General features: G+C 40.1%; 1 protein-coding gene across 2 annotated transcripts in view; it reads left to right on the forward strand.

Annotated features, from left to right (window-relative positions):
• Pou6f2 (POU class 6 homeobox 2) overlaps positions 1 to 22031 on the forward strand; it is a 450333-nt gene that overhangs the window by 408825 nt on the left and 19477 nt on the right. Inside the window, 1 exon segment of one of the 2 annotated variants that reach the window (NM_001101002.2) lies at positions 1408 to 5908. The exons of the other annotated variant lie outside the window; for it this stretch is intronic. Coding sequence (NP_001094472.2) covers positions 1408 to 1912 — 505 coding nt within the window. The 3' untranslated portion in view covers positions 1913 to 5908. 2 annotated transcript variants of the gene reach the window in all.

Consider the following 22031-nt stretch of genomic DNA (forward strand, 5'->3'; position numbering starts at 1 on the left):
TTTATGATGAAGGATATGGCAATATGCAGAACATGGCAAATTATCACAATGGTAACTTTGGGGAGCCTGCCACAGGTGACAAACTCATTAATAATACTAAGTTTAACTCACCTTGCCCTGAGAGCAGATGGCTTCTCTTTCCTTAGTGAGTGCTAGAAGAAGCTACATTTTTCAAACATAAACAAATGCCTCCCTGACTGGCTGTGTGGAAGAGAGTGCAATGGAGCTAAACCCTTAACAAAGGGATCTAAAGATGCACTCTGACAATCAGATCCTGGCAAAGAGGAAGGCCTTCCTGGCCTATCCTTTTGCAAGCATCTTAACACACCAGATGATTGCTTTTCAACAACGTGGTACACTTTAAGAGAGAGAAAGTCTGTGCTCACCGTTTCAATAGGAGGAACATGAATTTAGACTTAGAATAAAGAAACAAATGAACAAAGGGAGTTGGTCCTCTTTGTATTTTACCGACAGAATGAATTTAGTACCAGAAAGGACTTTTTAAAACACTCTGTGTAATTTTGTCCAGGATGCTTCATATTTTTTTAAAGTAAAGGTAGCAAAGAATCGCTGATGGCAGTTGATATAGAGAAGACCTCATTTACAGAAAATGATATCATTCAAGTACAGTTTGCAGATATCCCACATTAAACACAGCATGATACCCTGGGACAAAAGTGCACCATTACACTGGATGGTGATTGGAAGGCATGAGGTGGCCTAAGCCCACCCAGGGGTGGGGTATTCCCTAGTAATTACAATGTATCCAGCTGTCCAGGCCAGAACTGTAAAGTAACAACTGGTGTGTGTTTTACCTGGACAGGAGGCATGTTGTTAACTTACATATGGGGAAAATTGTTACCAGAGAGAAAAAAGTTAAAATAAGACACAAGGGGAGATAAAAAGAGCGGCAGGAGGAGGAGCTTGGCCCGGTAGCCTTTCCAGATTATGATAATAGCTGTAATATTTTTCAAAAACCAACACAATAGAGAGGAAAACCAAACATAAAGCACATTTTAAGTGAAAGAATATGACAATTGTTCTCTCGAACATCACACTGTCTTGGTTAATTTCTGCCTTAAGAATTCTGAGAGTTGGGGAAATGAAGCTGGGGACAGCTCGGATCTCAAGAGTTCAGAGGGGAAAAAAAGGCCTGCAAATTGTTTGTGTTTCCATACTGTACACCGGTGCCTCTTTCCCCTCCCTTGTCTGTGTGCCTGGGGATCTGCATGGCTGGCATGGAGCTTGCTGGGAGGGTGGGTGCTGGCTGGGACAGGGCTGGCTACCTTGCAGCTGGCTGCTAATCTGGAGTGAATTCACCCTGCCAGGCAATCAGGCAGGCAGGCAGGAAGCCCACCCTGGCAGAGGACTCAGTGTAAGACTGTTCTTTCTCAATTCTCCCCCCAGACACACCATCCTGAGAAGCCACTTTTTCCTACCACAGGAAGCCCAAGAGAACACTATAGCTAGCAGTCTGACAGCCAAACTGAACCCTGGCCTTTTGTATCCTGCCAGGTTTGAAAAGCTGGACATCACCCCTAAAAGTGCCCAGAAGATTAAGCCGGTGCTTGAGCGGTGGATGGCTGAGGCTGAGGCCCGCCATCGAGCAGGTATGCAGAATCTCACGGAGTTTATTGGGAGTGAGCCATCCAAAAAGCGCAAGCGGCGCACCTCCTTCACACCCCAGGCCCTTGAGATCCTCAATGCCCACTTTGAGAAGAACACACACCCCTCAGGGCAGGAAATGACCGAGATTGCTGAGAAGCTAAACTATGACCGGGAAGTAGTTAGAGTTTGGTTCTGCAATAAGAGACAAGCTCTGAAGAACACAATCAAACGTTTAAAGCAGCACGAGCCCACCTCTGCGGTCCCCCTGGAACCCTTAGCGGACTCTCCGGAAGAAAACTGTTAGACACACCGTTCATGATCAGAAGGAAGCATCTCAGAAACTGAGCATTACCCCAAGTCTCCACAAAAAAGAAAGAAAAAAGAAGAAAAAAGAATTTAAAGACACCCCCAGTCATCATCTCTCTTGTATGTAAAAGACTAAAAACAAAAACTACCAAGTGGGCAGAATGGTTTATACATGTCTGTTGGTTTTCCAAAAGGAAAAAAAAAGGAGAGAGAAATTTTAAATTTTTAAACAAGAAAAAATACCACATGAAGGAGTATGTGGTAGGATCATTCGCTCCCCCCACCTGTCTCCCTAAAGCCAGTTTTTTAAAAGCAAACCAAATAACCACTTACTTTTTTCTGTACGTGATGAAAATGTGAACACCTTTTAAGGAAAAAGGAAAAAAAACTAAACCAAAAAAAAAAAAAAAAAAAAGAACAAAAGCAAAAAAACCGCCAACACAAACTTGTATCTGTTCAAAGCGAATGCAAGCCTGCCACCTGGAGGAGTGACTGCAACCCTTCAGGGACTAAGTGCTGATCACTGCAAACCCTATTTACCAAAGTCGGAAACACTGCAAATGCTACTGCTCGTCTACTCGCCTCTGCGTGAAGAGTTATGTTATGAGTTTTTACATGTGTACCAACAGGAAAGTGGAAGCCCGCTTTCTCCCATCTTTCTTGCCTGATGTCTGTGCCACCACGGCGGATGCTATTGTTGGGAGCATTCTCTAGGGCTCACTGTCTACAATTTGCTTCTTAGCAGATGAAGTAGCTTCCTCTTTTCTTTCTTTCTTTTTTTGTTATTGTTTTTGTTTTCTGAATTGTGTCATTTCCTTTTTTGTTTTATTTTTGGCGGGTGGTGGGGTGGAGAAACAACCTGGATTGTGTGCCAAAGCCTTCGTGGCTTTCTTTCACTATGAGTTGTAGGTTTGAGAGAGAAAATGGAGTTCACACTTCCCTTTCTTCCCTATTGCTCCATTTCCCTTTCCTGTGGTTCCGGGGAATCTTCTGGAAGATGGCAGAAGTGGGAAGAATGGTTTCTTTCCCACTCCAATCCTGCAGAAACGCAGGAGACAATCCAGGATAACTAAGTCTGTCTGCTGAATGACTGTCAACACTGGCAGAGGCTGTAACTGCTCACGGTTCACACCAGAGATTGGGATTTTTCTCGGTCTACTAGCCACATATGTGGAGAGCTGATACAAATTAATTCTGTAATATAAACATACGCTGCACATATGGTTCAATACTTAAACCTGTGTTATGCTTCTGTTCAAAGCAAATTCTCTAAGAAGTCTATAGCCAAAGAAAAGTCTCAAGATTTCAGTCAGTACACACGCACACAAGCACGTCCATGCTCATTCGCCTCACACACAGAGAGAGACCACAAAAGATGATGGTGACCTAGATTGTTAGGGGCTGTTGAGTGTCCTGTTAACCTCGTCTTTTCTGCTACTTGTTTCATCAAACAGTGTTGGCAGACATTTGGAGCTGGGGTACATCTGTTCTTGGGATATATACATGGCATAAAAAGGTGACAGGCAAATTGAAGCAAGTGGAACTAGGCTCTGGCTTCTTGACAAAGAAGTTTAGCAACAAAGGCTCTCCAATAAAGGAAAAATAGACAAGTAGCTTATAAAACACCTCAGAAGAGCCTTCCCCATTAGCATATTAATTCACTTTCAAAAGAGCTTCCCCAAGGCATGAGCCACGAGATCCAAGAAGGCCACAGAATGAAAGGCAAAGAAACCCTTGGAGCCTGTTAATGTTTTCACCCTGGTGAGGGCAGAGAGTTCTATCAAAGCAGGTAAGAACCATCAACGTAGATACTCATGAGTAGTTAAAAAGCATGCTCGTGTACTGTCTAGAGGCAAATCATGAAAGGGAAAAAGAAACCCCACCTCCAGTTGCCCAGTTGGTTACAAAGACCATCTTGTATCCCCTAGCAAGCTCTCCCAAGCAGGGGTTCTAGTTTTTTTTTCTGTTGGCTCCTTTGCTGGTAACAAAAATGGGACAGTAAAATAGTCCCTCAGATGCAATCATAAATCAGCAATCATAAAACTCCCACCAAGGAAACTAAATAATAATTCTGGACATAGAGTCATTAATAACAGTGTCTCCATGCCACTAGTCTGATTCTAATTGGACCACAACCAGCCCGATTAGTGCCAACAACATCATGGTAGCATTTCACAACTGCAAAGACTGAAGAAATACCAGCAACCCAGAAACCGAAACTTTATTGATTAAAACAGATTTTGTATTCTCCTAGGACCTGCTACAAATTCCATCAAGAAAAACTCCCCAAGAAGAGACGCTAACAAGATAACATAGGACGGATGCTAAATGTTTAAAATCTGAACCGGAAGCAGGCACATGAGGCCTGCTCAGTTCTGAGGTCTATGATTGGGAGAGCATAGCTAGAATAGTAAAAATATAAAATAAAACTAATCACCCAGAGTAGAACAAAAAAGAAGTGAATTCATCCCATGGTTGTAAAACTATTCACATGCAGTGATTTTTTTATAGTTTTATAATTTTGTATTGTTTTATAAATTATTTATATAGTGTTGTAATGCTTCTTATATTGATTTTTTACTGATGAATTTTTTGCTACAAGGCAAAAAAAAAAGATGCCTGAACAGATTCTTAGGAATATAAACTATACTTGGGAACACATAAGCCTTCAGGACCACACCTACTGCTTAATTTTATTAGATATTTCTTATTTCCTCTGGTAAAGAACTTCATATGCCAATAACATCTAAGTGTCTTTTATGTTTCCATGAACTGAAGGTTAAGGTTGCTACCAACAAAAAGTAAAAGCCACTTTGGGCAAATGTGATTGTATTTCAAGCTTCTGTGTCTTTCTCACACATTTTAAAAATTGTTGTCATCTCCATTTTCTTCATCATTGATGAGACATGACAGCCGATATTGTATTTTACACTTGCTTGTGGAGGTTGTTTTCTCTTTCAACCAAAAAGATATTTTGAGTAGTTAAAAGTTTCACTTGCCTTTGCAAGTTTTGAACTCTTTCTGTCGTGAACACACAGTCACACACACACACACACACACACACACACACACACACACACCACAAAAGAGAACAAAAAAAAAAAAAAAACAAAGGAAAACCAAGAGCTGGGAGAGGCAGAACAAACAAGTAGAGGCATATCAAAGAACTCAAGCTGTAACCAAAAAGAAATCCAATTGCCTTTGCTCTCTTCTCTACGCTGGACCAAAGCTCAGTACGTGTAGGAATATGCACATTGTGTAGATATGGCTAAATGTTGCTGACAATCTTGCAATACTAAACTGTTCCTATTTTAAGAAAAACAAATCACAAACTGCTCATCAATGTTTTACCTCAGCACTCTACTTGTACCCAGTTAACGATCAAGCATAAAAACAACGGAGAAAAAGGAAATTGATTTTCATTTCCATGTCTGACTGTAAAATCAGTTTGGATAATATTTTGTAATGAGCTTTTTTGTCATGTGACTTGCTTGTCTTCAACTTGCAATTCTGTGAGGCACATTGGCTTATTTGTTGTTGAAAAGTGTTTTTTTTTTAAATACCTTGAAGTTTTGATTTATTATTTCATCCTCTGTGCTGTGATCTAGACTGGTCACCAGGGTCACTTAATGAAGCGCTGCAAAGGAATCTGCTTCTCCATGCCTGGGGCAGGCAGCAGGAGAGAGAGCAGGAAACTAGACTGGGTTGTTCTGGAAAAAAAAATCATGCCGACAAGACATTGACATGATAGACTCGTGACCAAGAAGCCAAACTGGATATTGAAAAGCTCCTTACTTGTTCTAACATTGAAACCAAAGCTGACTTATCTGCACAGGTTGCTAAATGTTTAAAAAATAAAATAAAATAAAAACTGTCCTTAATCTAGAGCAATATCTGTATGGTCCGTAAAGCTGCACTTTGTGTATTTCTGAACAGCTTCAGATCTGTCACTTTTAATTTGTACCATGAAAAATAAAGACTTGTTTGACATGAACTTCTCAGCTAAGTATGTCTTGCACTCAGGTGTGTCACTCAGATTATAAGCATTTATTTAAAATGTACATTACAACCCTATAGATTGAGAAAAGAAAAATGTCATATCCATTAAAGTATTTTGGTTGCACATTACAGAAATCCCATTCAATCCTAAATGGCAAGGCACCATGTCGTATAACTTAATGAGAAGCCATCTTGTGCATGTCAAACACAGTTGGTTCAGTCTCTTTACCTACCTAGCTCCCTTGGCTTTATTCTCAAGTCTGATTCTCTAATATCCACTCAAAGGTGTTAAATCATGCTCCTTCCTGTAGTCCAAACAACAGTACTGGTCAAGGTATCTTTTATTGGATTGTTTTAAATTTAAATTTCAAATGTTATCCCCTTTCCCAGTTTTCTCTCCAGAAATACACTCTCCCATCCTCCCTTCCCCTGTGCACATGAAGGTGTTCCCCTACACACCCATCCCTCACACCTCACTGCCATAATCTTCTCCTACACTGGGGCATAGATCCTTGACAGGACCAGGGGCCTCTCCTCCCATTGATGCCCTACAAAGCCATCCTCTGCTACATATGTGGCTGGAGCCATAGGTCCATCCCTGTGTACTCTTTGGATAGTGGTTTAGTTCCTGGAAGCTCTGGGGATCTGGTTGATTGGTATTGTTGTTCTTATGGGGTTGCAAACCCCTTCAGCTCCTTCAGTTCCTTCTCTAACTCCTCCATTGGGGACTCCATTCTCAGTTCAATCGTTGACTGTGAGCATCCACCTCTATTTCTCAGGCTTTGGCAGAGCCTCTCAGGAGACAACTATAAAAGGCTCCTGTCAGCATGCAATTCTTGGCATCTGTAATATTGTCTTGGTTTGGTGTCTGTATATGGAATGGATCCCCTGGGTAGGGCAGTCTCTGGATGGCCTTCCTTCAGTCTCTGAGCCACACTTTGTCTCCATATTTCCTCCTGTGAGTATTTTTGTTCCCCCTCCTAAGGACTGAATCATCCATGCTTTGGTCTTCCTTCTTCTTGAGCTTCATGTGGTCTATGAATTGTATCAGGTATTCCCCACTTTTGGGCTAATATCATGTGTATTCTTTTGTGACTGGGTTACCTCACTCAGGATGATATTTTCTATTTCTCTCCACTTGCCTAAGAATTTCATAAAGCCATCATTTGTAACAGCTGAGTAGTACTCCATTGTGTAAATGTATCATATTTTCTATATCCATTCCTCTTTTGAAGGACATCTGGGTTCTTTCCAACTTCTGATTATTATAAATAAGGCCGTATGAACATAATGGAGCATGTGTTCTTGTTATATGTTGGAGCATCATTTGGGTGTATGCCCAGGAGTGGTATAGCTGTGTCCTCAGGTAGTACTATGTCCAATTTTCTGAGGAACCACCAGGCTGATTTCCAGAGTAGTGTACCAGCTTGCAATCACACCAACAATGGAGGAGTGTTCCTCTTTCTCCACATTTTCATCTGTATCTGCTGTCACCTGAGTTTCTGATCTTAGTCATTCTGACTGGTGTGATGTGGAATCTCAGGGTTACTTTGATTTGAATTTCCCTGATGACTAAGGATGTTGAACATTTCTTTAAGTGCCTCTCCATATTCATCAGTTGAAAATTATTTGTTTAGCTCTATAGCCAATTTTTAATAGGGTTATTTGACTCTCTGGAGTCTAACTTCTTGAGTTCTTTGTATATATTAAAGAATAGCCCTCTATGGGATATAGGATTGGTAAAGATCTCTTCCCAATCTGTTGCTTGCCATTTTGTCCTAATGGCAGTGTCCTTTGCCTTACAGAAACTTTGCAATTTTATGTGGCCCCAGTTGTTAATTCTTGCTCTTAGAGCGTATGCCATTGGTATTCTCTTCAGGAAATTTCTCCCTGTGCCTAGGTGTTCAAGACTCTTTCCCACTTTCTCTTATATTAGGTTCAGATCAATGCAATCCTCATCAAAATCCAACTCAATTCCTCATAGAGTAAGAGAGAGCAATTTGCAAATTCATTTGGAGTAACAAAAAACCCAGGAAAGTGAAAGTTATTCTCAACAATAAAAGAGCTTCTGGGAGAATCACCATCCCTGACCACAAGCTGTATTACAAAGCAATAGTGATTAAAAAAAAACTGTATGGTATTGGTACAGAGACAGGCAGGTAGATCAGTGGAATAGAATTGAGGGTCCAAAAATGAACCCACACACCTATGGTCACTTGATCTTTGACCAAGGAGCTAAAACCTTGCAGTGGAAAAAAGACAGCATTTTCAACATGCTGATTCAACTGGAGGTCAGCATGTAGAAGAATGCAAAAGGAGCCATTCTTATCTCCTTGTACAAAGCTCAAGTCCAAGTGGATCACGGACCTCCACATAAAACCAGATACACTGAAAGTAATAGAAGAGAAAGTGGGGAAGGGTCAAGGTATCTTAAATCAAGCATTTAGAGTCTCCAGACTCACTCTTGTCTAGGTAGGACATGTATGCCACAATGACAGGAGGCCCAGAATGGAGGAGAAGTCCCCCCACCAAGAACCAGAAGATGGAATATAAGACACAGATATAGCTGGCAGCCATTGCATTCTGCTACATTGCCTAGCTGGGAACTAGCTGTTGCAGAGAGCTCTGCCAAGAGACCTCTCTCTGCCGCTCCAAGTTTTATACAAATTTTATACTGCTAGAACATACAGATAGGAGGAATTAATTTTGTTATGCAATTTACTAACTTAAAAGGAATGTAGAACCAGTCTTTTTAGATGCCAGTTAAACACATAATATTTATCTCCATATATTTGGTGATCTTCAGCAAATATTCCTTAAGGTGCATAGAGATTTGTATATCAGCCTAACCCAAAGCTGAGTGCCCATGCGGCATAATGGACAGACAAAGAGGCAAGACGTTTCCAAGACTGACTTTAAAAGGAACAAGTACTGAAGCCTCAGCCCTCACTGATAGGAGAAAGAAAACAAAAAGATTAAATAAATAAATAAATAAATAAATAAATAAATAAATACCCAGCCAGAGCCAACAAGTGCTATTTTAAACTTTCTTTCCATATAAAAGACTCTAAGCATAGTTCATAATGTTAGAGCACAATATGGGTTCTTTAAAAATATAGTCATTACTTAAATTCAACCATCCTGTTCCACAAATATCTTCCAAGTGCTTTGTGTGCCAAAATATTTTATATGCTAAAGATCCAGAAATAGAATTTTTCAAAAAAGAAAGCCCAATGGTTCTTTGGAAGTTAAAATTGCCCTATGTTTCTCCTACTACAGTAAACTACAAGTAAAAAATAAATCTCAAAATTAAGATGGTGATAGGCTCACTTGAAAGTCAAAAAGCATGAATAAGTATGAATATTTTAGGCTTAGAGGATGGTCACCTCTGTCATGAAAGGATTCCAAATGCTATTTTGGTGATGGACACACAGACACAATATACCCAGTGGCAAGAGTGAAGGAATGAGTTTGGTGAAAATCTCTGGCAGGGGAATACACAGAAGCTTTGGGTCACAACAATGTAAAGACATTAATTTTTTCTCTAATACAAAATGGCTCAGCTCCTCATCTGTAGCCCTGCCTTTTGAAAGGAACCCAACAGGATAATGTCGATATAGCTCATTTTCTCTGCTCCAAGGAAATTTGTGGTCAAAGAAAATGGGTGCCCTCTTAGGGGGGATTTTATTATATTGAGTAAACATTTTTTGTAAAAACAAATTTCCATGATTTCTTAAAGAGGATCATGAATATAATTTATCTTCTTTTTGGTGGCCTTCTCTTTGCTTTATCTCTGTTAATGAATAGATAATTGTACAAGACAGAAAACTGGAACCACCTCCAACCCCTGTATACACTCAAACACATGCATGCCCAGAATGGGAAGAAGCACAAGGAAGCCATGGTAGTTTGCCTGCTAAATGTCCTTCATCCTGAACTTTCTAATAGTCAGTCATAGAATGGGGCCTAAACCATTAGAATGAGCAATATGGAAACATGGTCAGTTGAACTAAAAGATCAGCACCAGAAGAAAGCAAACTGGACTTACAACGTAGGATTTTAAAGAGATAACCACAGGCAGAAAAAGGGGAGCAGTAGGAAGAAAGACAATCAAAATGTCAATCAAAATGACAACACAAAATCTACAAAGAAGAACAGAATTACAGATTGTAGTCATGTAAACAACTAGACAGCAGTTCCACAGACCCTGATGAAGCCTGTTTAGCCTGCTAAACTAAACCTTTTCCTCTTTCTTATGCTTAGCTCTGAGCACTCAGAAGGGGGCTGCATCAGAGTTCCTACTGTTAGAAACTTACATTCTTAGAGCCAAAATTCCCTCATTCTGCTATGGTCTACTATTCACTACTATGCCCAGTTAACCACATATCCCTTTCATTAGTATTTCTCTGTATTTATAAGTATATCCATGGTTTTATTCCTTCAAAATGTTATATTCAAGTCCTCATTCTCAACTGTTCTCCAAATGTATGATGTTTTTTAAAGCATGAGAAGAAAACCATGAGTCATCTCCATAAGACTTTGTATAGCCTCAGTTTGTCAATGTCTCAATAATGAGAACGGCTGAGTTGGATGAGGCTTTCAGTCCCCTAAGTGGGCACATCTACTGGCCCTCTGGACATATTGATTAGCTAATCGATTTGTAAGATTTATAGGACCATATTCACTGCCAAAGTCTCTGGACACCTCTAAGACAGTAACATTAAGCAACACAGAGAGGTGGATTTTCCCTGTCCCAAAGGCTTCCTCTTGTCATTCAAGAGTTTGAAATGCACATTAAAGGGAGCCTCTATGCTGCACACTGAAGATTATCTAACAGAGGTTTACCCAGGGACTAAAACGTAATAGTTCATAATGCCACAGGCCCGCACAAAACCTCCTCTCTCCAGTGTTCAGAAATTGATGGAATTTTAATCCTGGAAAGGACTTTAAAAGCCATTGCTGATGCTACCAAGCGCTATTGATGTGTAGTCTTTCATTGATCCAAGCAAAGTTAGAAAATAGGAGAGAGCCAACAGAGTAAGTTTTCCTAAAATATAACTTTAGTTAAAGAACAAGTCAACATTCTGAGTTATGTCCTTTCTATTTGGGGCATTAAATAGGATTTATTTTAGAAAATTGATGATGGTATATTCTAGTCATGTTAAGAAATATTTTCAATTAACAGTGTAGAATATGACAAGATAATTATAAGTATGTATTCAAAATTACCTTTGAATTTTATTGGTTGGTGAAATTCAAAATCTAAAAATCACTGACTTTACAGAACACTGAAGATCAGAAAGACCAAGTGACCCTCTAAGTCAATGGTACCCTGTGAACGGAGAAGGAGTCTCCTATCTGACACGACAGTGTGCTGCCTCTTTCAAACTCCTGGGCTTCTGAGAAGACCATCTCGGCCCCCAGTAGTATATACCCCTCAGATCTTAAAACTTCAATGTAAAATTGTTGTCTACTTGGGGAATCTCTTTCCACGGTTTAGGTCTTGGTAGAACACAAAGACCAACTCCTAGAAAGCCAAAGTGAGGCATTATTTCCCTGTGCTCGCCCTGAGAACTATGGGTTCTTAAGTCTTAAGCAGGCAACTCAGATGCACTCTCTTAGGACCTTGAAGGAATAGCTCAAAGGTGCCAAGTCCAGAAGGCATTGTGATGGCAGCACAACTGAGAGTCACAGCAGAAAAAAAGAGAGACCATGAGTGCAGAAGCACATCCCAAACTAGGCTCTTCCCTAACATGGCCGTGGCTATGATGTTGACTTCCTAGCCCTCGAGTACCTTTCCCAGCCTGGTTTTGTGTGCTTCCCACTGATTCTGTTTCAGCTCACTTGACTAGGTTTCAGCTGTTTACAACCAACAGCCCTGATTGCAACTCTCTCGAAATTACCACTGACCAGTATTAGGATGTTTTCACCAAGCTACTGTGAAAACAACCTGCTTTGTGTCCCCATTTCCTCTTGTAAAGCTGCCATTTTTAGAAAGCAAAAATATAAAAAAATATGTTTCAATTTCAGACTAGCAATAAATAGTATATTTGTATAACAATATTAACAGTGTGCTAAACAAGACTGTTTCTATCTGACCTAAACACTGTGCTCTACTCAGTAACTGCTGATGGGTCAGTAGCCACATCTGATTAGAGTCCATCTCACACCATATGCGATGCACCACACAAGTATAACAGTACCTGGTATGATCTATTTTCTTACAAAAGAGATATAGAAATATTCCTGTTTTTCAAATTATTTTTTTAATTATAATATAAATTACATGATTTCTTCCTTCCCTTTCACCTCTCTAATCTCTCCCATATACCCCCTTCTTGCTCTCTTTTAAATTTATGACATCTTTATTAACTGTAGGCACATATGTGGTGATAAAATTACTTAAATGTATGTTTTCATGGCTGACCATTTGATATTGGATAACCAATCAGGATGGTCCTTCCTGGTTAAAAAAAAATCAAAACAACAATAATAAAAACTCTCATTCTCAGCATTCTTTAGTTGCCTGTAGTTCTTTTTATAGGGTCTTTTTTCAGGCCTCATGAGCTTTCTCCTCCTCATGGACTTTACCTGCAGAGATTCTGATTTAATTGTTGTTCAGTGACACCAAGAAAAGCTGCACAACTGCTATCTTAGCAAATGTTGTTAAAATGTAACCAGGGATTGAGACCCATTAGGCTAAAAGACTTTGTTGAGCCTACTTTTTTTTTTGTCCTTTAAATGTTTCTTTATTTCTCTTTTCTTTTGTTATTTTATTTTTTTCCTTCCCCCTCCCCTCCTTTATGGGTGTTCCCCTCCCCATCCTCCCCCCATTGCCGCCCTCCCCCCAACAATCTAGTTCACTGGGGGTTCAGTCTTAGCAGGACCCAGGGCTTCCCCTTCCACTGGTGCTCTTACTAGGATATTCATTGCTACCCATGAGGTCAGAGTCCAGGGTCAGTCCATGTATAGTCTTTAGGTAGTGGCTTAGTCCCTGGAAGCTCTGGTTGCTTGGCATTGTTGTACATATGGGGTCTCAAGCCCCTTCAAGCTCTTCCAGTTCTTTCTCTGATTCCTTCAACGGGGGTCCTATTCTCAGTTCAGTGGTTTGCTGCTGGCATTCGCCTCTGTATTTGCTGTATTCTGGCTGTGTCTCTCAGGAGCGATCTACATCCGGCTCCTGTCAGTCTGCACTTCTTTGCTTCATCCATCTTGTCTAATTGGGTGGCTGTATATGTATGGGCCACATGTGGGGCAGGCTCTGAATGGGTGTTCCTTCAGTCTCTGTTTTAATCTTTGCCTCTCTATTCCCTGCCAAGGGTATTCTTGTTCCCCTTTTAAAGAAGGAGTGAAGCATTCATATTTTGATCATCTGTCTTGAGTTTCATTTGTTCTAGGCATCTAGGGTAATTGAAGCATTTGGGCTAATAGCCACTTATCAATGAGTGCATACCATGTGTGTTTTTCTGTGATTGGGTTACCTCACTCAGGATGATATTTTCCAGTTCCAACCATTTGCCTACGAATTTCATAAAGTCATTGTTTTTGATAGTTGAGTAATATTCCATTGTGTAGATGTACCACATTTTCTGTATCCATTCCTCTGTTGAAGGGCATCTGGGTTCTTTCCAGCTTTTGGCTATTATAAATAAGGCTGCGATGAACATAGTGGAGCACGTGTCTTTTTTATATGTTGGGGCATCTTTTGGGTATATGCCCAAGAGAGGTATAGCTGGATCCTCAGGCAGTTCAATGTCCAATTTTCTGAGGAAACTCCAGACTGATTTCCAGAATGGTTGTACCAGTCTGCAATCCCACCAACAATGGAGGAGTGTTCCTCTTTCTCCGCATCCTTGCCAGCATCTCCTGTCACCTGAGTTTTTGATCTTAGCCATTCTCACTGGTGTGAGGTGAAATCTCAGGGTTGTTTGGATTTGCATTTCCCTTATGACTAAAGATGTTGAACATTTCCTTAGGTGTTTCTCAGCCATTCGGCATTCCTCAGCTGTGAGTTCTTTGTTTAGCTCTGAACCCCATTTTTTAATAGGGTTATTTGTCTCCCTGCGGTCTAACTTCTTGAGTTCTTTGTATATTTTGGATATAAGGCCTCTATCTGTTGTAGGATTGGTAAAGATCTTTTCCCAATCTGTTGGTTGCCGTTTTGTCCTAACCACAGTGTCCTTTTTCTTACAGAAGCTTTGCAGTTTTATGAGATCCCATTTGTCGATTCTTGATCTTAGAGCATAAGCCATTGGTGTTTTGTTCAGTAAATTTTATCCAGTGCCCATGTGTTCCAGATGCTTCCCTAGTTTTTCTTCTATTAGTTTGAGTGTATCTGGTTTGATGTGGAGGTCCTTAATCCACTCGGACTTAAGCTTTGTACAGGGTGATAAGCATGGATCGATCTGCATTCTTCTACATGTTGACCTCCAGTTGAACCAGCACCATTTGCTGAAAATGCTATCTTTTTTCCATTGGATGGTTTTGGCTCCTTTGTCAAAAATCAAGTGCCCATAGGTGTGTGGGTTCATTTCTGGGTCTTCAATTCTGTTCCATTGGTCTATCTGTCTGTCTCTGTACCAATACCATACAGTTTTTATCACTATTGCTCTGTAATACTGCTTGAGTTCAGGGATAGTGATTCCCCCTGAAGTCCTTTTATTGTTGAGGATAGTTTTAGCTATCCTGGGTTTTTTGTTATTCCAGATGAATTTGCAAATTGTTCTGTCTAACTCTTTGAAGAATTGGATTGGTATTTTGATGGGGATTGCATTGAATCTGTAGATCGCTTTTGGTAAAGTGGCCATTTTTACTATATTAATCCTGCCAATCCATGAGCATGGGAGATCTTTCCATCTTCTGAGGTCTTCAATTTCTTTCTTCAGAGTCTTGAAGTTCTTATTGTACAGATCTTTTACTTGCTTGGTTAAAGTCACACCAAGGTACTTTATATTATTTGGGTCTATTATAAAGGGTGTCGTTTCCCTAATTTCTTTCTCGGCTTGTTTCTCTTTTGTGTAGAGGAAGGCTACTGATTTGAGTTAATTTTATACCCAGCCACTTTGCTGAAGTTGTTTATCAGCTTTAGTAGTTCTCTGGTGGAACTTTTGGGATCACTTAAATATACTATCATGTCATCTGCAAATAGTGATATTTTGACCTCTTCTTTTCCGATCTGTATCCCCTTGACCTCCTTTTGTTGTCTGATTGCTCTGGCTAGAACTTCAAGAACTATATTGAATAAGTAGGGAGAGAGTGGGCAGCCTTGTCTAGTCCCTGATTTTAGTGGGATTGCTTCAAGTTTCTCTCCATTTAGTTTAATGTTAGCAACTGGTTTGCTGTATATGGCTTTTACTATGTTATGTATGGGCCTTGAATTCCTATTCTTTTCAGGACTTTTATCATGAAGGGGTGTTGAATTTTGTCAAATGCTTTCTCAGCATCTAATGAAATGATCATGTGGTTTTGTTCTTTCAGTTTGTTTATATAAAGCCTACTTTTAATACACAATAGTGATCAAGGAATCTTTAGTTAAACTTCACAAGCTGGACCTAATTAACTTCAAGCATGTGCGTATTGGTTCCAAGCACATCAATCCCAAAGTCACTTGGATAAACTATAGAATGAGACTCAGGTAAGGGATCACCTCATTGTGATTATTTCAAGTCACTAACTAGAAAATGTTTCTAATAGAGTTAGTAGTCCAATGGTGACTTCAGATTGCATAGTCTTTGTTCAGGAGCCAACTTAGTGTTAGTTCTTCCCTCATCAGTTGGGGCTTCCTCAGATTGGGAGTCTTCAGATAGGAAGGAAAATAGATCTCATGCTCTCTTCTCCCCCAAACTCATATTGTATCCAGATTGCATAAACCCCAAAGAGACCTTCAGGATCCACAACTCCAATGCAAGCACATGAGAGTCTTTATTTGAGCCTGGGCCACAAAAAGTTCCTGATGCAACAGGATGAGAGTGACCCCAAGGTCTAGGGGAAGGGGTTTTTAAAGGAAAAAAACCCAGCTAGCTGGGGTTTCCAAGCCTTGGCATTACATGATTTGGTAAGAGATTTATGGGGAAGCTGACTTTTAAAATGATTTGTTTGTTTTTGGGTTCCAAGGCTGCAAATAACTCTGGCCCGGTGGAATATCCGATGGTCATGAGCAATGTCTGTTGACTGCTATGGAAGAGGAGCAATTAGCACCCTTTATGGTATTTCTAGGAACAATGCGATGTTCAAGGGCCACTTGGGTGAAAGGCTTGCTAGGTAAAAGTCATATTTTCTGGCAAAGGAATGAAACCAGAAAATATATTAAAATAGGTAACCCAAACTCAGAAAGATAAAAGCTACAAGTTCTCTGTCATATGGGGATCCTGGTTTCAAATTTTTATATATTTGGGAGTCGTGGGGAGAGATCAGAAAGGGGGAAAGAGGCTTCAAGGAAAGCAATGGGTACATGTTATATGAAAGTACAAAGGTGGTGTTAGGGGTGGAATGATACAGGCCAGGAAACAGGAAAAAACTGAGGAAAGCAGGAGGATCACAGAAAATTATGTACAAAAAGGAAATGTATTACTTTGTATGCTAGTCAAAAAGTAAGCTTTTTATTTTAAAAAAAAAGTCAGAAAAGTGACTACAGGTATATATGTTGAGCACTTGGTCCCCAGCCAATAGTGCTGTTGACAGATAGTAAAATGAAGGCCCCCATGGAAGAAAGTTCAGCAAGTGGACAAGCCTTTGAAGGAACTATTAGACAACTGGCCTCTTCTCATCTCTCCACTCTCTGCTCTCTGGCTGCCATGAGGTAAACAGCTTTGTTCTAATGTTCTACCTCACCTCAGACCCAACCCAAAACCTCTAAATTCAAAATTCTTGAGCCAAAATATTCATTCTATGCCTATCTTCAATATTTTATCACAGTGAAGAAAAGCAGATACAAGAAAAAACAAAAAGGAAAGATCCATAAGCCAGGAACTTACAATCTGGAGAAGGAAAGACTTTTCTTCCTAGATCCATAAAACACTGAGAAGCCTTCAGAATAATGAGGACCACAAAATCCTCAACCCTGAGATGAGGGTGAATCCAAGACAACTGCTATTAACCCATTGTTAAAGACATTTGAATAGCTAAGATACATCAGCAAAGGCATATGATAGACAGAAAAGTCTTTTATAAGGAACTTATACTCTCAGAGAGGAGAATAAATATGTTTTGCGTTTAAACCTGCGAAGCTCCCAGACCTAAAGAACAAGACTGTGAGAATAAGTTCATCTAGAAGTAAGAATGCAAGGAATCTTTGCTAGCACCTGTTTAATGCAGCTCTCAGCAGCCCACAATTCCAGCTCCAGGAGATCTGGTGACACACAGTGACAAGTCTATTTAGTAGTAATCTGGACTAGGCTGTGTATGTGATGGTTTTGAAGATCACTTCGAATCCCTGTGGTCCTGGCTGGCCTGGGTCTTACCTGTGTAGCCCAACCATCACTCCTTGATTTTCCACAGTGTGCTCTATTCTAGCTACCATCTATAGAACTTACCATCTTCTTTCTCTCTAACCTCTAAGACTTCACTCAAGTAGTTCTTCTGTCTGAGGTATCCTGCTCCTTTCTCCTGACTAAATCCTTGTTTCCCAGGTCCTCATGTAGCTATAATTTATTCCAACCCGCATTCCAAGACATTTCAGAGATGGTCCTCTTCGTCCCTGGACTGTCACAGAGTTGGCACTCTATACTATGTATTTACCTACTGCTACAACCAAGTTCCTCAAGGGCATTTTCTCCAATACCCATGCCTGACACTGTCGTTCCTCAATAGATGCCTGCAAAATGAATATGTCTCTTAATTTCTTAGTCTCTTTCTCCTTTATTTCCACACAGAAAGGCTTATAAATTGAATTAAATATTTTTATAAATTTCTCCAACCCACTTGTACTCTATATGCTTCTCCATGTAAATGCTATGCTTCCCCAGTCTTGCTCATGTTCAACCCTGATGTTGTTGGACTGTCACTCTTCTTCCTGCACTGCCCAGCAGTGGTACTAAATAAATTCTTATTGTATGTGTGTTCTAGAGCACTTACATGTGTTTAGAGCACTTGGTCTAGTGAGCTATCTTCCCTAACACAAGAAGAACCTGGAAATAAGTGGACCCTTATAAGTTGAAACAAAGATCAAAGAAACAAAGAGCTGATCATTTGAAAGGATAAACAAATCTGAAAAAAGCTTGTCCTGAATCACCCAGGGAAAAAACAAGTTATTGACATGGGAAACAGAATAAACAAGTAAGGTTTCTTCCTGGGTTTGTACAGGATCAAGACAAACTCATACTCATTCTCAATTCACAAAACACACACAGCATTGATAAAAGGGTTGATTATCAAGCATGCCCACTACCTGTTACCTTCCCCCTGCTCCACCACAGTTTTGATGATAAATTCAGGGTGTTAGAACATATGTGAAGAGAACAGTATAGGAACAAAATAGAAAGAGTAGTACAGTCTTTCCTAATAAGTACAGACCAGGACCAGGAGATTGCAGGATGGGTCTTCTCTACTGGCTATACAATGTAATGGAGACCAATGTTCCTCAAGCTGTTAACCAAAGAGAAAAGGAAAGATCATTTCAAACAGTCTACAAAGTCAGTATTACCATGATCCCCAAACCATAATAATAACAACACACACACACACACACACACACACACACACACACACACAAACACAAACACAGCACGCACGCAGCAATACCCTTGATAAACCTATACATGTATACAGCCAATATGAGCTTTTCTGGCAGTTCAAAGTTTAAAAAAACTTGACAGAAATGATGCTTCATGTCCATGGCAGGTTCATCATGAAAATAGGATAATTTCACACAAACTGGTCAACAGTAAGCTCATAAGAAGGGGTCAAGAAGAAGTCATGGTTATTCTTCATGAAGAATGAAATTTTGTCATTTTCTAAAATATACTTGGACATAAGGATTGTCTGTAATGTGCCAGTTCCAAAGATATGGTAAGCATCATGAATGGGTAGGTGGAACTTTAATAAAAAGGGGAGAACTTTAGGCACATGACAGTGACTGCAGCAGTGTGACAGAGCAGATGACCATGATCTCAATTTACTATATTTATGTATAAAAGTGTCACAGGGAAATTTCCTGCATTAAAAATTGTTTTTAGAGGGAACAATTATGAAAAAAGAACACGTAAGCAGAAATCCATGCCTCAAATGGAAAAAGAACACAAAATCCAAGCAAACAAAGAGGAAGTCTCCCAAAGTCAAGGTCCAAGAGATTTGAAAAGTCCAAGTTTATCAGGGTCAGCACTAGAGTCTAATTGCGCTCCATCTAACAAGGGTTTCTCTGCAGAATCAAGACACACCCCAGCCCACTGCAGGGCCTGGAATTGATTGGATAGGAACTGATTTCTATCACTTTTCACAAAGGTTTTTTGTGATGTCACAGCAAGGGATAGACTAATAACCACATGAGATAACCCAAAGTGGTTTAGGGAGGGTGGGACATGGCAATTCTGGAAGATTGTTAAGAGGCACTGTATAAATTTTGTCATGGCCATTAGTCAATTCCCAACAAGATGCAGCTGAAGGGACAATGACTATCTCGCTCCCCAGCTCTCAGAGAGCAGGGAGCTACTGTAGTTGGAGGAGCTGATGACTTGTAAGGAGAGGTCTGAAGTAGTTGATTACATGACTTTGGCAGGCCCCTACTGCACTCAGCCATCGAATTCCACCTGCCTCTTTCCACAAAGTGGGGCTTTATGACCTCCGCCAAACAGCATCCCCTGCTAGAGACCAAGCATTCAGACACATGAGAAGGTGTGAGACCATTCACATCAAACCTTGAGGAGGACATTTGACTTTTAATAATAACAGTAAGTACCATAATAACAAGAAAAACAGACTTCATGAACTCTGTGATGACCCACGCTAGAACATGGGTGAGACCTAGTTAAGACTGTGAACCCACAGTCTGCTTCAATGGCTTTTCCATTAGGAACCTGAAGTTCTCTATTAACTCCTTATTACAGACTTCATCATCTCTACATTCATGATATTCAATTCCTTTGTCTTAAACTCAGATGGTCATCCAAAGGATGATAGCCCTCCCTAATACCACAACGCTGTTATGAAATGGGCTGTCCCTCATTGACATAGCAGGTTTTTGGTTTAGGGAGGGTGGAACATGGCAATTCTGGAAGATTGTTAACAGGATAGGCAAATTTTTATTATATAAAGCTTAGGAATATAATCTACAGGTTATATAGTTGAAGTGCACACTGTGATGAATTTCCTTGTTTTCTATACCTTATTCATACTAACAAAGCATTTAAAATTCAGAAAAAATTAATTTAAGAATGTCAAAGGATTGTGCTTTTTAATGAAGATAATTATGTATGTTACTAAAAAAGAAACTAAAGTAAAATTAATCCAAAAGTCAATTAAGAGATAAAAATCAAAACAAACCAAGAAGTAAACTTACTCTTTGGAGGTCAAACCAGATCAAAATGTCTGTTTCCAAGAGATCAATGATATTGAAGTCTATGAGAACCAATGTCCGAGTCCAACTGTTCTACAGCCAACAGCTTCCCTCCTGTGAGAATTATGAGAAGACCCAAGCCCAGCCAGTGCCATAAATGGGTGGGGTCTGCAACTCTTCACAATGGTTCCAGTGAGATCATAGCAAGAAATGAACCAATTATGGTAGTTCACAACCAAAAAATAATTTAATCACTTTCTATCTCCAGTACTGCCTTATTTTTCTCATTGCCAAATCCCTGAGAAGAAGCAGCACATATTACACAGGTTTTGCTTTGGCTCAGGGAAGCCATGGATGGAGACTTGAGATGATGGGTCTGGAGCAGCTGCTTATGTGGCCTTGGCAGGTTACATTGCCTCTAGTGACCCAATTCTTCTTGCTAGGTTCCACCACCCTGTTATTTCACAACCTTCCAAACCTTCTGCTAGAGACCAAGAATTCAAATACATGAGTTGCTATGAAACTTCTCACATTCAAACCTTAAGAAGGACATTTTGACTTTAATAAGAGCAGCAGTGACAAGAATGGACTGTCAGCTTTGGGCTGACCTGGGTTAGAGACTTGGTTATTAACTAGATAGAAATTGAACACACAGGCTTCTCTGAGATACTTTTCTCTAAGACCTGCATATTCTCTAATGACTAGTTACTGCAGACTTTGTAATACTCAATTTCTTTCTCTTAAACTCATATTTGTAGGCATCAAAATGCTGGTAGCTGTTGTGCTAGGAAGTGTTCATGAACCCCAAAAGACCACCAAGGAGCAATGAACTCTTTTCCAATGCAACTGAACTAGGGACTCCTTATTACAAGCTCAAGCTTGGGACTCTTCTCCAACCCAGCCTTGACACACAGGACTCGAAAGCAGAGTAGCCTTGAACCCTCAGCAGGACAAGGTTATATAGGAAATGGTAGCAGCGAGGGGACATCCAGCCTGGCCAGTACCTAACAAGATGACTATTGTGAGCCAACTGGTGGGTGTTTTGAAGTAGGACCATGAACGGTCACAAACAGTCTGAAAGTACATTTGAAACAATCAGACTAATCTTTGATTCACTGTTCCTAGGAAGTAGGGAGAAACTCTGAGGTATGGGTCAAGGACAAACTGTGAGGTCCTTCCTGGTACTTGAGTGTAGCTTGGCTTCAGTTGCAGGTCAAGGTCTCAGTTTTCTTTTCTTTTAGGATGGAGGCCAGTTCCAAGATGAAGTAGATTTGGCCTCTCAGTAGCCTGTCCGTGACACCATGACGTCATGACAAAATGTGCTATCCCTCAAGATCCCCCAGGGCATGTTTTGTCTCATGAGTGTCTTGGCGGCTGGGAAATACTTTTACCATGATAGGGTAATTTCTAACCACAGGGAAAGGCTGGTGAAGTAACAAAGCAGATGGATATGATCCAAGAGCATTGGTTAATTAAATTATTTTTCACAGCTATTATAAGTAAAGAAATAAACCAATGTACAAAATGTCAAAGATAAATTAATAGGTAATAATAGAAAATGACTGATAGTATAGAAATAAACTAAAGCACATGCACAAACTAGATCCAAGGCAATAAAGAGTAAATCAAA

Source organism: Rattus norvegicus, chromosome 17, assembly GCF_021556685.1.
Source record: "Rattus norvegicus strain SHRSP/BbbUtx chromosome 17, alternate assembly SHRSP_T2T, whole genome shotgun sequence".
NCBI classification, from domain to species: domain Eukaryota; kingdom Metazoa; phylum Chordata; class Mammalia; order Rodentia; family Muridae; genus Rattus; species Rattus norvegicus.